Source organism: Anopheles merus, unplaced genomic scaffold (assembly GCF_017562075.2).
Source record: "Anopheles merus strain MAF unplaced genomic scaffold, AmerM5.1 LNR4000022, whole genome shotgun sequence".
NCBI lineage: Eukaryota > Metazoa > Arthropoda > Insecta > Diptera > Culicidae > Anopheles > Anopheles merus.
In genome coordinates this window covers 36,246-53,533 of record NW_024427602.1, presented here as the reverse complement: position 1 = coordinate 53,533, position 17,288 = coordinate 36,246, and the positions used below count along the sequence as shown (strand labels likewise).

Sequence of the window (17,288 nt, the reverse complement as noted above, 5' to 3'; positions counted from 1 at the left end):
TGTAATCATGCAGGTTATGTAGGAACAATATGAAATTATCGTAATTATGATGTATGAACTTTTATTTCCGTGGTATTCTGCTTACAAACGTTCTTCGTGTGTGCAAAGTGACGCTGCTTTTCTTGGCGCACTTTTCTCCCATTCCCCCGTTTGACGGTTCTTGACAGCTATCTCCTGTCAGGTTGGCTCATACGATAACTTGCTGTACGTGCTGGTTATGACAGAAATTATTTTTTATAATTGTTAAACCATTCAAATTTTCGCAATATGAGCCGAAATAGCGTTTGACAGAAGCGTCCGATAAAATCGCATCGGATGAGAGTTGCCACCGCCCTCAACCACTACTAACTCACGTGGGTTTGAAGTGGCTTTACAGTGGGTTAAGGCCGATTTGGTTATTTGGGTAGTTTCGTACCCATCATCGCGTAAGATTTCAAACAATTGTACATACAGGCGGTCCCCGAGATACACGGTTAATGGGGACCGAAAACGACCGCAAAATACCGCGTATCTCGAATTTCCGCGTAAGTCGAATCTCGGGATTTCCAGCCAAAATATCACTAATTTTCGTGCAATTTTGCAAGTAGGGGGTGGTTTTCGCCACCAAATTAATTATTTGATATGTTTCTACTGAATTGAACAATTTTAAACCTTTTTAAATAGTATTTTACATTCATTTAATACGGAAATTATTTGGTATTTCACAATGGATGTGTCAAATCAGTACAATTTGCTCAAAGAACTGTCAAATTTGGAAAACCGCGTATCTCCGAATCCGCGTATAAGAGGTACCGTGTATCTCGGGGACTGCCTGTACTAATGAAATTTAAAAATGGAAATAAAAGAACTAGCTAACTGAGCCCATTGCTATGATAACAATGCTAAAATACATGTTTCTTAATGATTTATGTACCTATTTAGTACTTCTTAAATAAAATATCGATGATATTCGGATGTTTGAGTTTTTTGACGTTCTTGTGTATATTTTTGGTGCGGCCACGAGAAAAGCTCTTTTTTGTAGTTGACAAGCAATTTTGACAAAGTTGAAATTTTTTTCAACATTTTGTCAACTCCGTGGCCACGCGCTTTATGACTCCGCTAGCTATTATCCGTTTTATGGTCACTAAAAACAAAGCTAAAATATATTGTATGTATTGTTAAGATTCAAGTTACATTTTAATCTTACCTTAATTTCAACATGCTGTGACGAATGTTTCGAATTGCGCTAGCTTCGAAATCATTTTCCTTCTGGTGATTTCTTGTTGTTAATTTCTCTAATGTAGAAGATGAAACTTGATCATCCGATTCCTCAGAAAAGTGAGGACTGGCCTTGCCGGCAATGCGAAACATCTTCTTTTTAATTTCTCGTTTGTAAGCCTTCCTTCTCAATGCATAACGTTTGGCCCCCACGGGGTCATTGTCGTTTTTTACCACATTTGCATCTATGCGAGATGAACTCTGGGTTTCGTTATTATTATTGTAAAGCATGCGCTTAAACAAGTCTAAATCGTGATGCATTGTTCTTATCAACGATGATTGCGGAATTTTATCCTCAATTATTGCCTCTACCGTGGTTACACCATTATCTATTATTAAAAGTCATACATTTTTAAAAACAATTTATAATATTATTATTTTGTTGATAATATAAATAAATGTGAATTAGTTTAGTAAAATGATAAGGCACTCGCATGCATCTGCTCTGCATACTCTCATTCGAAGTTGCATGGAGTTAAGCAATATACTATATATAATAAAAAAAGGCAGAAAAAATATGTCTGTCGGATGTACGTAGTGTAATTTCTCTGTAACATAACCTTTAATTTATGTAATTTCAACACCATGTAAAAAAACACTTTTGTATTTTATCATAAATGTATTTTATCGTAGACGACAAACGAACATTATCATATTAGTTAGTACATAGCAAGTATTTGTTTTAAATCTCCATTTAAATGTACGTTGTTCCAATCATTCTGGGTATTATCCAAATAATTATCGTAATCGTGCAACTCCTTTGCAGCGCCACGCTGCAACAGACACGATACAGCGTCGAATGTAACGCTGTCATTTTCTACAACACATTTAGCTTTGGACCAACGATTATCGCGATATTGCCACATTTTCAAAGCTGGATAACGCATATTAATTGAAATCGAACAGTTATCAATAACTGCAATGCAAGCATTGGAACAATTTTCAGCTATTTTATCCGCAATTCGTATTCCCGGCGCCCGCTCAAAACGGTTATCGTAGAAATTTTCGCAGCCTACATAATAACCGACGATATGTTGTCCCTTTTGCAATGCTTTGGCTTCTACCTACAAATATCAATAAATTCTTTAATGTTCAAACCTTCTGAGAAATTTAAAAATATGACATACCTGAACCAGAGCCACCTCTGCCATGGGCGACACATGAAGACACTGATGAAAGAGGGGCACCGCGTCCGCAATCGTACTTGTTTTACCATTTTCAGCCAAAAGTATCCCATTCACCGCTAGATGGGGATACTTTGCTGCATGAAGCATAATTTTACAAAACGCACGGGGATCGAACATTATTTCCGACATTTTTGGTAGATCGTAAGAATTTTGCAAAACACAAATTATTGTTTTTATCTGTTTAGACATATATGAGACAGATACGTGACAATAGTCGCCCCTATGAAAAAAACGTAAATTATTCGCACTAAGGGATTTTTTTTATTTTGGCCAGATATTTGTAGTTTCTGTAGCCGTTCAAATAGACATAGAGCGACAACGTCAATTTTGTAAACAGAGCTACTCGTCTCGCGCGGCATTTTTGCTCCAACCGAAATAATTGAATTATTTAGTTCTTTTACGAGCCAAATAAATGCCAAACGCAATGATTTTAACACATTTTAACCTATTATTGTGTGTTTTCAAATATAAAACAAAATGTTTGATTGTGTCAAATAAGCTACTTTGATCTACACAGAGTGAAATTTTGAGATATTTTTCGACACGCGACGTTGTCGCTCTATGTCTATTTGAACGGTAACCGTTCAAATAGACATTGCGCGATAACGTCAAACGCGACAAAAAATAACTCAAAATTTCACCCCGCGTAGACCAAAGTAGCTCATTTTGCTCAGTCAACCTACATGCTTTTTGTTTAAAAACATAAAAAATGAGTTGTTATTGTTCTTTTTCGTCTCTTGTTTTCCTCTTTCCCATTTTGTTCCTTCATTTCTTCTTTTTGCAATTGCATTTGTCCAATAGGGCGACGCTCTGGGACCATTCGAACGAGACAAACAAACTCTGTTCGATAGGTGCTCTGTCAGCTGTTCTTATAGACATGTCATGATGCATTGCAATACGCCTATCTTTTCATCTCGAAAAGGAAGTATTTTCATGATTTAAATGAAAATCCATCTGCAGAGGGAAGATTCAACAAATAATTTACTAGTTATTCACATCAATAATAACATAAAAATCATCAAAATTTAATATTGAATATGTAAAGAAACGTCCATGCCAAAACATATAGGGGAAAGCGAGGCAAAATGGGCATGTGGGGCAAAATGGGCACCCTCTATTTAAGCATTATTTGACTGCAAAGATACTTTCCGATGCTCAAAATATATTCATTAGAGTGTTCTATGAATACCATGTAAGTTTCACAACCCTTACATAACAAATAATCAAGAAAAATGTAAAATAAGATTTAGTAGTATATTGATGTAATTTTTGCCACTTCGCAAATAAGCTTAAACCAGTGTCACAGAGATGCGTTAAAGTATTAGATGATATGTTTTTAAAGATATGATATTTCTATACAATTTGTCTGAAGAAAGCAAGGCAATGTGGAGGGAATGTGTATTTTACTAATATAACAAAAAATACAAAAATGCTTCACGTGGGGCAAAATGGACAGTTACGCTTGGGGCAAATTGGGCAGATGCTTTTGACATACGGCGCTTGGTGAGGCTATGATGTTGTATTTTTCGCTTCAATAATGATAACAGGCACAGCTTCAAAATATTCGATTTTATAGATTCAAACGTGTAAAAACTGTATTAATTTTGATAACATATTTTTGGAATAATTTGAAGGGCTTTCCTGAGCAGCAAAACAAAAGATAGGACGAGAATACATTTCTCGAAACGTGTGCAAAAGCTTAGACCATTACCTAAGCGCAGTTGTTGTGGCCCATATTGCCCCAGTGTTTTGACGTTTCACAGTTTGTTTACATATGCCCATTTTGCCTCGCGTGTCAAAATTGCTCCTCGTATAACGTCAATATTAATTTTACAGTTTTTTCATGATTTTAAGTTGTTTTCATTCTATTTAGTAATTTTAATCCTTGGATAAGGGAAGAGGCATACAATGGTAGGAGAAAAATTGTGTTTTGTGGCATATTCAAAGGAATATTCAGTAACATGCCCATTTTGCCCCGCTTTCCCCTACAGTGCATACACATATATTGTGTACACGTAATAGTTTTATTCGTTTCAAAACTGTATATTTGATGTTATAATTGATTGTGAAACATTGCAAATATTATTGATAGCTATTTTAAATATTTTGCAGACAATTTTAAGAAAAAAAGGGACAAAATATGTAAACAAACTTGAAAATGTCCCGAATTGAATTCTGTCTACTGTAGCTGTGAAGCATTTGACAGCCAAGGTTCTCACAGCACAGGTGGGTATCGAACATCACATACCGAATCAACTGACATGTTCGACTTGACCGTAGCAATAGACGATGCGCAATCTCAGATTGAGCATATATTTATCTGTCAAACGGGTCGGTATGATATATTTATCTGTCAAAAAAAATTATATATCTCGGACATATATAAGGACGTCACACGAGGCGTAAACTCAAAAAGTTTACGCTTGATTTGTATGGGAGAGCGTAAACTTCCTGTCAAAAGATTTCAGGGTTGTATGGCTGAAATCCAGTTTACGCCAAAGTTTACGCTTCGTGTGACGTCCGTAATAATCTTGAAAATTTATGCGCAATCTTGGCGCAATCTGAAATTGTATGGAAATGACGTTTATAGCTCAGGGTTGGCTACGGGAAATGACATATATTTTGATAAAACGAATATATGCGCAATCTGAGATTGCGCATCGTGTATTAATACGGTGAGGTTTGTCTTGTTTTTTTGTTTGTGTCTGACAGTGCACCTCCATATGATTATATGGGTTTGTTCGAGTCGGATGTCGTGTTCGATTGTTGCCAGAGAGCAGCCTAACTTTGAAAAAAAGAACTAATTGACTAAGGCTCATGTCTGTGTTCCATCGGATGCGATTTTATCGGAAGGCCTGTCAAAATCGGAATCAAAGAATTTTGATTTTGTCGGACGCCGCATCCGATGTTATCTGTCAAACTATATGTGTGGTGTTTAGAAGGAACAACCACAAACTAATTTTTCATAATCGTTAAACTATTAAAATCATCACATGATCGCAATATGAATCCAAAAAGCGTCTGACAGCACGTGCGATAAAATCACATGCGGCGAAGCACAGACAGGGCCCTTAGTCAGCTAGGCCCGTGGCAGCGCTCATCCGATGCGATTTTATCGGACGAGATTTATATGGGATTTGACAGATAACGTCGGACGTGCGATTTCATCGTACGACGGAATCAAAAAATTTGATTCCGTCCGATCGTCGCATCCGATTTTATCTGTCAATGTAATCATGCAGTTTATGTAGGAACAATATGAAATTATTTTTTAAATTACTGAAACGAAATTTAAAAAACATGATTTTTTTTAATTTATGAAATTACTAAATATGTACATAAATCAAATAGAAACATGCATTTTAGTAATATTACCATAGCAATGGGTCACAACTGCACCAAACAGCTGTTTGTTACCGCTTTGTCGCGAACGTCAAATTATGTCACTTTTTGTTAACTTTTGTCAATTTTATTTCTTGTCTTATCCAGGTTTCGAAATTTTGACAAAAGCTCAAAAAAGTAACAAAAGCTAACGTTTTGAAAATGTTGTTAGCATTTTGTCGCTCCTGTGACCTTGCGCCTCTTGATGTGAAGTCGTGAAATGTCAATTTGCTCTGAAGCACTTCCCAGCTAGACAAATGGGCTAAATTACCCCTATCTTACCTCTAAATTACCGGTAATTTAAGAGTAATTTAATGGCAACTTATCTGTCGTTAATTTATCCATTCGAATAGTTTTGATGAAACCTATTCTTTCCTAAATGTTATTGTGATTTTTTTTTCGGCTGAATTGTTAATAAATAACGAAATGCATTGAATTATTGTTTAATGGTTATATATCACCATTTTCTTTAAGTTATAAAAACGATTACAATGGGTTTTTTTCAGTAAACTTGACTGGAACAGCCGCTTCATCCGGAGAAGGCGTTGTACAATTAGCACTAATAAACGCAATTTCTCGGCTGATTTTTATATTCCTAGTTTTGAATACCTCGCCAACGTCTTCTTCCTCTAAAAGTTCATTAAAACAATACTCTTTATGTTCTTATTTACAACTTTTCGCCGACAATAAACGACAACACTTCGTACTGCTAAATTGCTCTTAAATTACTGTTGTGAAAGACAAAAAACTGCTCAAATGGGTAAATTAACACAAGGCAGTCTGACTGAGTCAACCTCCTAATATACCCGCTAGGCAAAGCGACTGAAGAAATCATTGCCTTCCGCATATTTTCTCATGTCTTCTTTTTCCCTCCTACGGCAAATTTGTCAAGCAGCTTGTCGAGCTAACCGTCCCTTGCCCCGCCTCCTACCCCTCGACTAAGCGCACTGTCGAAGGTTTGGATGTGTTAGTGCGTCAGACCGGCAATCGCTGTCAGCAGTCGTCCGTGCTTTTTCCCTCCATAGAACTATCTGTTTCTCACGTGTGGTCAATGCTCGCGAGCTTTTGTGGTGTTAAAGCCCGGGCTACATTGATCGTACTCGCAAGTGTAATTTTTATATTCACTAGCGCATCTGGCGGCGACCAGCGCAAGCTAGATGTGGGTATAATTTAAGTGCCAAAATTATTCATGCTTGGTGTCTCATCAAGTTTCGACCAGGCTACCTGTTTGCCGTAGGAAATGTTGATAAACGTTTATAAATTGCAACAAAGTAGGCCGTTAATTGTTGTTGTTGGACAAATCGTCATTCATACAAAGCGCTGGGCAACATTTTTCCCCATCTTCCATTCTCTATCCATCATTGGGTAAAATTATAAAGGCCGGGCTACATTGATCGTACTCCGTAGTGTAATTTTGATTTTCACTAGCGCATCTGGCGGTGGCTAGTGGAAGCTTTTTTTGGTCGTCGGGGGAATGGTCGTGTTCAATCTTAAAATTAATTAGTTTTTAAGGCCGGGCTACATTGATCGTACTCGCAAGCGTAATTTTGATTTTCACTAGCGCATCTGGCGGCGGCTGGTGGAAGCTTTTTTTGGTCATCGAGGGAATGGTCATGCCGGATCTCAAAATTAAGTAGTTTTTTCATCGTTTTCCATTGCAAAAATGGATGCAATGCGTGCAAAACATGTGTATCTACGTTTTACAAAACTTTTCTCCTCCGATTTAAGTAAAAAACATGGAAAAATAACGTATTTTCTGGAGCGGCTCCAAATTGTTTGGCAAAATGCTTCGGTCAGCCGCCGCCAGATGCGCTAGTGAAAATCAAAATTACGCTTGTGAGTACGATCAATGTAGCCCGGCCTTTACACCGTTTTTTTATTCGAAAACTGCTGAAATACTTGCACGACATATTTATCTATCAATTACAAAGCTTTTCCAATCCAGTTAAAGTAAAAAACATGGAAAAATAACGTATTTTCTGAAGCGGCTCCAAATTGTTTGGCAAAATGCTTCGGTCAGCCGCCGCCAGATGCGCTAGTGAAAATCAAAATTACACTACGGAGTACGATCAATGTAGCCCGGCCTTAAGGCCGGGCTACATTGATCGTACTCTCTGGTGTAATTTAAATTTTCACTAGCGCATCTGGCGGCGGCTGTAGGAAGCATATTGTCAAACAATTTGGAGCCGCTCCAGAAAATACGTTAATTTTCGATTTGTTTCACTTAAATCGGAGAACAAAAGTTTTGTAAAACGTAGATACACATGTTTTTTCACGCATTGCATCCATTTTTGCAATGGAAAACGATGGAAAAACTACTTAATTTTGAGATCAGGCATGACCATTCCCTCGATGACCAAAAAAAGCTTCCACCAGTCGCCACCAGATGCGCTAGTGAAAATCAAAATTACGCTTGCGAGTACGATCAATGTAGCCCGGCCTATAGCCTCCTCGACCCAAAACGTTTTTTGACAGATAAATTATGCCAGCATCTAGCTTCGACCCGCCGCCGCTAGATGGCGTACGCGTTCACAAAAATTACACTACGGAGTACGATGGATGTAGCCCGGCCTTTAAAGAAACCGTTAACAAACACTGCGGCGATGAAGTTGAATTTTCACAAATCAAATTGAAAAGGCACAAAGTAACTATGACTACGGAATCGCTATCTCACGTTGGAGGATTTACTATGCAACGCGCAGAACCATATTTCGAAGTAGAACACGCAACACAGGTGGCTATGGCCGTGCATAGGAAAGCTTAAACCAAATTGCATAAAGGCCGGGCTACATTGATCGTACTCGCTAGTGTAATTTCGATTTTCACTAGCACATCTGGCGGCGGCTGACCGAACCATTTTGCCAAACAATTTGGAGCCGCTCCAGAAAATATTTTATTTTTCCTTGGTTTTTACTTTAACTGGACAGGAAAAGCTTTGTAATTGATAGATAAACATATTTTGCAGGTTTTTCACCAGTTTTCGCATCAAAAAACGGTGAAAAAACTAATTCATTTTGAGATTCAACACGACCATTCCCCCGACGATCAAAAAAAACTTCCACCAGCCGCCGCCAGATGCGCTAGTGAAAATCAAAATTACACTACGGAGTACGATCAATGTAGCCCGGCGTTAAAGCATAACTTTATGTGACACTATGCATTTTCTTTCGCATGTTGTAGATTACACAGAGAGGCTGAGCCGTCAGCGCAAGGTTGTAAGCGTGCGTGAGTGTGCAAAACTAAATGTATATTCTTCTGGAATGTTATGATCCATCGGTCAAAGAAAGGAAGGTGGGTGTTCGTCATGGTGTTTTTTTTATTGTGGAGGTGCATCCTTCCCCCTGCCTGCAGCGTATGCATCGGGCAGGAGACAATGTGGCAGTATGTAAGTTACCCCCTGCATAAGATGGATTCTGGATTGGATTCTAACCGCGTATGAACCGTCCGCCGTAGCAAGGGCTGACTATCCGGCTACCTGATACTCAAGTCCTGAAAAGGCCGTCATGATCGCGTAGGCCATTACGCCAATAATAATAATAACAAGAAAAAGAACTTTGGATTGCCATCCGTACCGGGGAAAGAGTTTGTCTTGATTTTGTTGCTGCCGGATCTACCGTACTGGCGCGACAAATGCACGGAATACACTCGATCAAAGGACATGAACTTATCGAGCCGAAGCCATTCCAAGACAGTGCCAGACGCTCGGCGTCATGATACCGACTTCAAGCCAGAAAGCCGCCAGATTCTGGACGGACAGGCGCAGCACCATACGCACATCGTAATAAACAAAACCAGAATCCTCTATGTATCAATTCAATTCATAAAGGCCGGGCTACATTGATCGTACTCGCTAGTGTAATTTTTTATATTCACTAGCGCATCTGGCGGCGACCAGCGCAAGCTAGATGTGGGTATAATTTAAATGCCAAAATTATTCATGCTTGGTGTCTCATCAAGTTCCGGCCAGGCTACTTGTATGTCGTTGAAAATGTTGATAAACGTCCATAAATTGCAACTAAGTAGGCCGTTAATTGTTGTTGTTGGACAAATCGTCATTCATACAAAGCGCTAGGCAACATTTCTCCTCATCTCATCTTCGAATATCTATTCATGATTGGGTAAAATTATAGCCTTCTCGACCCAAAACGTTTTTCGACAGATAAATTATACCAGCCTCTAGCTTCAACCCGCAGCCGCTAGATGACGTACGCACAAAAATTGCACTACGGAGTACGATCAATTTAGCCCGGCCTTAATGTTGTTTCAACTTGCGGCCGCTAGCTGAATTGGAAAGAAATGTGATGCATATGGCTAGCCCGTTTGCTTTGATCGTGTATCTTTTTATCACCCCCAACAGCAGGGCCGGTCGCAAAGATGGTGATGCCAATTCAATGGTTGTGTTGTCTCTCAGGTTGTGGCAATCGAAAATTATACATTATACCGCAGTCTTGGCATTGGCTAAGACAGAATGCATGGAGCGTAGCCGCAGCGGGTGAAAAACGCATCAGAATGAAACAACACACACGCACGCACGCGCGTACATCAGCACACACCGCCGAACGCGTGCACGGGAGCACGCACCCACGAAAGCACGATCGATTACCGCTACCGTTTCGGAAGAATTGCTGGCTTAACTATCTTGTAGCGCATCCTCATCTAAAGCGCCGGGCAGTATGGGGGATCGCGGCATGATGGAGGTCACATTCCTCGCGCTGTGTATATGTGTCGAAACCCGAAAATTAAAAAAAAAATTCAGCACATTCACATCTTTTATCGTCATTATAAAATGCTTAGAAGGTCGTTGAAGCATCAAAAATGTTCAAATAAAAAAAAACATTAGATTTTTGTAAGACGCTTGTTTCCAATTGGCTTCTTTACTCTCAATTTCCACGAGCATCAAATGGCCTCATCTGCAGCGGCACGAAATAAAATAAACCATCAACTCATCGATTATACTTCAATTCCCGAAACAAACCACACACACACAAATAAAAAATGCTAACCCCTCTATCAATCAAAACACACAACTGCGCAATACACCACATGTATATGTACCAACGTATACACAACACACAATCAGCTGATGGCGGAAGGCACGGACTGAAGCGCAAGTACCCAAGCGACAAAATCGACATGCTTTCTCGCTCTCTCAGGTTCACTGATCTACTGGGTAGAATGAGAACGCATGTCGATTTTGTTAGTTGGGTAAGGCAAAGGAGGGCGAGAGATGGAGAGGATGAGAAGAAAAACATGGGCACCAATATTTGGAATTTTTTGCTCCGTCCTTTTTTTTGCTCCATCGCCTGAAATAGTTCGTCTATTTCCCTAACAGAGGGCGCCAAAACTGCTCTACCCAGCGCAGGTTTCTCTGAAATCCCGCGCGAGAAACCGGCCAAAGGGCGGTGGCAACGCTCATCCGATGCGATTTTATCGGACGCTTTTGTCAAACACTATTTCGGCTCATATTGCGAAAATTCGAATGATTTGAATTGTTAAACCATTATAAAAAAAATTATTTGATATTGTTCCTACATAAACTGCATGATTACATTGACAGATAAAATCGGATGCGACGATCCAACGGAATCAAAATTTTTTGATTCCGTCGTACGACGAAATCGCACGTCCGACGTTATCTGTCAAATCCCATAAAAATCTCGTCCGATAAAATCACATCGGATGAGCGCTGCCACGGGCCTAAATCTGCGCTGGCCTGCACAGGAAACTGCTTGGTTTTGGTCAGCGGGTACCTAATACACCTTGAGTGCAAGTCCACCCAAGTGACATTTGCTCGAAATTGTTTTCCCATATCTGCTCGATTAGTACTCGATACGCTTCAAATTGTGGATTTGAGTGTGATCAAGTGTTTGAAGGCGCTAAGATTTAGTGAGTTCGTAAATTAGATTTTCCTCTTTCGATGGACGATGCTGTCGAGCTCATTTTACATTCGTAGATTCGATAATTTATGAAAAACAAAAGCAGATATTGTGTGACGTTATTTTATAAAAAATCGATATTATGTAAGTATAAAATGGCTACATGACCAACTATAACGATAGGAAACATCATTTCCGGGCGAATCTAGAAGAAAATAACGAAACAGCCGCATCACAGTTGATTTTAAAGGCCTTTTTCTAAATTCCCTTAAACTGGTGCAGTTTAAGGGAAGTTTAAGGCTCCAGCTTACAGGGTTTACCAGCGTAATAAACAACTGTTCACTTGTTTATAACAATAGTCGTTTTGAATAGACACCGCTGTCTACCACTTGCTCACACGTCAGATGGTGTAGGCTACTCTGTCCAATTGCATAACACAATTTTCCCCTTCGATTAGCAACTGTCAGATTCGGCACAGTTTGTTTTGTTAGGACAAATTTTGTAAAAACCAAACATTTTCAAAAACGTTTCTTTTATTCGAGCAATATGCAGTATAAACCATACATTTCAATAAATCAAAACATTAATTTTGTTAATTATAAAAGAACCACAAGAAATCGTGCCGCATCCGGCCGTTGTGCAATCGAAGGCGAAAATTGTGTTATTCAATTGGACAGAGTAGCTTACACCATCTGACGTGTGAGCAAGTGGTAGACAGCGGTGTCTATTCAAAACGACTATTGTTATAAACAAGTGGACAGTTGTTTATTATGCTGGTAAACCTTGTATTCAAGCAATATGCAGTATAAACCATACATTTCAATAAATCAAAGCATTAATTTTGTTAATTACACAACAACCACAATAAACCGTGCCGAATCCGACCGATGTGCAATCGAAGGCGAAAATTGTGTTATTCAATTGGACAGAGTAGCTTACACCATCTGACGTGTGAGCAAGTGGTAGACAGCGGTGTCTATACAAAACGACTATTGTTATAAACAAGTGAACAGTTGTTTTATATGCTGGTAAACCCTGTAAGGGAATATCCTTGAATTCCCAATTATTCGTGCTTGAAAATGTCAATTGGGTATCGAGCAAATGTCACTTGGGTTGACCCAAAGTGGGTAGAAAGGAGGTGTCGTCATGTAGAACAATTGGGCATCGAGGCTTTAGAAAAAAGCACAAAACCAGGATCGACGGCAGTTGTCAAATGCGACGAATGTTGCTGGTATTTAGATATGATATATGAATTGTTTTCGTTTAATACACATTTTTTTAGCATTAAAAATTCGTATTTTGCATCCACACTCCATAAATCGACATTTTACACGTTATAATGTAGCTGCTGCCTGTAAACAAATATCGACGGCTGTTGTCAAACTGAATCTTAAAATGGCAACATGCCAAACGCTAAGAAGACACCTCCTCTATATTCCACCTTGGGTTGACCTAGCCCGGATATACGAATAACACGGATAATGAGTCAAATGATATATTTTATCACCAGTTCCTGATTATATTTTGGAAAATTTTCTATTTTTTTTTATAAAAATAACCCTGTGTTAACTTCACGTTTTTCCAATGATTATATTAGAAATGTTCCATGAATTATAGTGTTACAGGTGTCCCCCGAGATACGACTGTATTTGGGACCGAAAAAAAGTCCCAACGCAAGGCGTAAAGCTACGGCTAGATGATAGCTACTTGTATGCGGCAACAAATGACAGCTACCAATTTATTTTGTTCTTAATGTCAAATGTAGCTGCGGAATGTAGCTATCGTTTGGGAGCCCAGCTACGCTAGTTTGGTTTGCTGTCATATTGCGCTTGTCATTTATGATTGATTTGTGTTTATACTTGTATCGATTGATTGGTTTGTGCTTTGCTTAAGTCGAAAAAGTCTTATGTCGAATATCTGTCAATGTAAACTTTATAACCGAAGTTGAAGAGTCGAAATCTATGATATCGTGTTTTTTATTTGAAACAATGTTCGATAATGTATTAATTGTACACAAAAAGTCGTTCACACGAAATAGATATTCCATATCGTGTAGTTGTGGTATCTTTGAAAATGTGTGTGTAACGGTTATCAGCTCAGAAATTCAAAAATATACATCAATTTCTTCTCGATGGCAACTTTTCACTGTCAAAATCAAAATCGTCGTATCTGCGAATCGTCGTAACTCGAGGGGGTCGTAACTCGGGGACGCCTGTATTTGTTATAACAATGTGCTCTTATAACCGCTCTTTCAAATATCCTCCTCATAACGCAATGTCACCATTGTATTGAACTGTCATTTCTCAACCGCACGGATAAACGGCAAGCCGAATAAAAGGTACCCGGATAAACAGCGGTACACTGTATGTACAAAAAAATGTTTAAAGCAATTTAACACTCTTACTTTCCAAAGATTGGTGCTAAAAAGCACATTAATTATTGATTTTATGTTGCTCATTTTGACCCGTTTACTGGCCAAATATTTATTTTTCTTTTAAGTGCATTATTTGTCGCAAAATTGGTGATATTTGGTATAAGAAAGGTCATATTATGTGTCGACATACGCATTTTAGTGTTCTGATCAAGTTTAAAGGAATATTCAGCCAAATTCAAGGTGTGTTATTGTTCCGAGTTTCGGCAGGAGGCCGCAACATTGAACTGTCAAAAATGAACATTTACTGTGCGCATATTTTTGGCAGCATTTAAAGTGAATAATTATTTATTTTTCTTTATTTTAAAATTCTAAACGAGCTAAAATAAATTTTTCAAACATAGAATTGGTTTACTGTTCTGGTTCTCTTAATAACGAAACCTGCCAAACTATTAGCTAACAGCGAATCTGCCGAAAAATTGTGAACTCTGCATATTTTGTTTGATACAGTAGAACGTCGATTATCCGAGCAGCTCGGGACCGGACGGTTGCCGGTTAATCGATTGGCATGGATAATGGTCCGAGAAATGTCAAATTCATATAAAAAATATAAAATTCACTAGTTTTACAATTAATCCACTATGAATCAATCGATTAATCGTTATTAGAATATTATTTTAATCAATAACTATAGGTTTAACTGTTCATGAACAAAACTGAATTTTGAAAATACCACTAGACACTACAGAGCGGCACAAAAAACTGGTTGCCCACTTGACTATCGCAGCAAATGTTCGCCGTACGTTTGAATAGCTGTCAAATTTATGCGCACGATTGAGCCGCTCGCCGGTTAATCCGCCCCCGGATAATCGACGCTCTACTGTATTTTGAAAAATATGCAAGGAAATGATGTGATACTTCGTATATGAATAATAAATGAGCATATTTCTATTTAAAAAAATATTTGTGGAGACTATTTGCAACACGTGTTTGAGTAATTACACGTTTTTAGTTATTCTGCCGAATACTGGTACAGTTACCCTAGTAGTTTTTGAGGGAATGATGAATTTCCAAGGACTTTCTGCTGTCCAATGGCATCCAAGATGGCCAATCCGATTTTGGCTAACCGTAGCAATAGACGATGCGCAATCTCAGATTGCGCATATATTTATCTGTCAAACTGGTCGGTTTGATACATTTATCTGTCAAAAAAAAATTTTACATCTCGGACATATAATCTTGAAATTTATGCGCAATCTTGGCGCAATCTGAAATTGTATGGAAATGACGTTTATAGCTCAGGGTTGGCTACGCGAAATGACACATGTTTTGATAAAACGAATATATGCACAATCTGAGATTGCGCATCGTGTATTAATACGGTAATAGTTGACCTCGTTCCTAGATAGTCCTTGCCTTCGCTCAAACAGGCATTCTGGAGGCTTGACGTGTACACAAAATATTCTTATACGGACGTCACACGAGGCGTAAACTCAAAAAGTTTACGCTTGATTTGTATGTGAGAGCGTAAACTTCCTGACAAAAGATTTCAGGGTTGTATGGCTGAAATCCAGTTTACGCCAAAGTTTACGCTTCGTGTGACGTCCGTATTAGGCCGAAAATACACGGACCGGAATTTCGCGGCCGCGGAATTCCGCCTGCTGTCAAACCCATATACAAAGTGTCAACGGCAACTTTCCCGAACTGTCATATCCGTACATTTTTCAGAAAGCGGAATTCCGCGGACGGAGTATTTTCGGCCTTAAAATCTTCATTCAGAAGCAGAGGCAAAAAAGTCAACTTTCTAAATACATACATCTTAAGATAAGCCCACCTATATATTATACCGTCATGTATATAGTCACCTATATAAACCGTCATGTTACTTACCGTCCAGGGCTTCCTTCATTTCGTTATAACCCATTTCCAAAATTTCCATGGCATTTATCAATCCATTAGGCGCCGTCAACGTTTGTAGCTCTTTTTCCAAATCTCTGATTGTCCTGTACGAACTTGAACTGTCATAACTCGTTCCAAAGCTTTTTAAATAAAATCGATCGAATCCACGTTCTAATTCGTCTTGTACGAAACGAAAAGCATCTGATTTAAACATTTTCCATAGAATCACTGTTATTTGCGGCAATTCTTTCTCGTTGTAAGGATATTTTGCAAATGTTTTCATCATACGCCACTCTGTTAAAGTCAGTCGAATCTTGCAAAACATAAATAACGGCTGTTTAAAATACAACGTATAGAGTAGGTAAAACGATCCTATTCGTTCGAATGGATTATTTGAGACGATAAACATTTTTTTCACTGTGTAAAAGATTTCTCCTAAATATTCTGCCATTTCTGCATCAGTATTCCGCCCGCTGCAATGAACACAAATGGAAAGTTTATAATCAACAGAATGCTCAATTGTGCCTTGAACTTACAAAAAAATATACTGGAAATTGGTTCTCTTCCATTCTTGACTAAATGTTTGATAATCTGTAGCTTTCAACTTTGCAAAATCACACAAAAATTCGGAACAATCCTCACGAAAACCACTTGAAATGGAGCTTGCCATGATTTGGCTCGCTACATTTGTTTACTTTTTGGTAGGTCTATCCGTAAAAACTTTATACCAATGTTTCACAAAGTTGCTCCCCGACTAAGGCTGCGCTCTGGCACCAATCGAACACGACATCCGACTCGAACAAACCCAAGGTGTATTTATTTAACAGGTGAATTATTAGCACGTTTGCCAGGCGCCATCATTGAGTATTGTTATGTCAAATCGCATACAATTTTCTACACCACCCTCCAGCCCTTCCCGATTTGAATACCGTGGCCCACAGTATTGTTATGTCAAGTCGTGAAATGTCAATTTGCTCTGAAGCACTTCACCTCCTAATATCCATACACCTTGGAACAAACCCATATAATCATATGGAGGTGCACTGTCAGACACAAACAAGAAAACAAGACAAACATGTCAAATCCCATACATTTTTCATGTTCGATGTCGTGTTGGATTGATGCTAGAGCGCCGGGTAACCGTTCCAATACACATAGAGCAACGTCTCGCACGACAAAAAATAGCTCAAAATTTCCTTCGGCATAGACCAAAGTAGCTAATTTGACCCAGTGAACCAACTTGTTCTATGTTTGAAAACACAAAAAATAACTTATAATGTGTTCAAATCTATTTTTTGCGTTTGGCTTGTAAACAAC

At 38.6% G+C, this 17,288-nt stretch overlaps 2 protein-coding genes across 4 annotated transcripts; both read right to left on the bottom strand.

Moving 5' to 3' along the window:
• Window positions 1-773: 773 nt before the first annotated feature.
• On the bottom strand, window positions 774-16,875 carry LOC121601066. 3 transcript variants are annotated; one of them, XM_041929867.1, is made up of 4 exons: window positions 16,508-16,875; window positions 15,963-16,444; window positions 1,187-1,586; window positions 774-1,135 (listed from the first exon to the last, which is right to left on the bottom strand). In XM_041929867.1, exons 1-4 carry the CDS (start codon window positions 16,639-16,641, stop codon window positions 1,099-1,101), a joined length of 1,053 nt encoding a protein of 350 aa, XP_041785801.1. In that variant the 5' UTR covers window positions 16,642-16,875; the 3' UTR covers window positions 774-1,098. The 3 variants fall into 3 exon arrangements, with proteins under 3 accessions (XP_041785801.1, XP_041785802.1, XP_041785803.1); XM_041929868.1 differs by having other exon boundaries at window positions 774-1,123; XM_041929869.1 differs by having other exon boundaries at window positions 16,520-16,875.
• LOC121601067 (ER membrane protein complex subunit 8/9 homolog) lies at window positions 1,844-2,972 on the bottom strand. The gene is made up of 2 exons (XM_041929870.1): window positions 2,385-2,972; window positions 1,844-2,321 (listed from the first exon to the last, which is right to left on the bottom strand). The coding sequence occupies exons 1-2, from the start codon at window positions 2,631-2,633 to the stop codon at window positions 1,917-1,919; spliced, it is 654 nt and encodes a 217-aa protein (XP_041785804.1). The 5' UTR covers window positions 2,634-2,972; the 3' UTR covers window positions 1,844-1,916.
• Window positions 16,876-17,288: the final 413 nt, after the last annotated feature.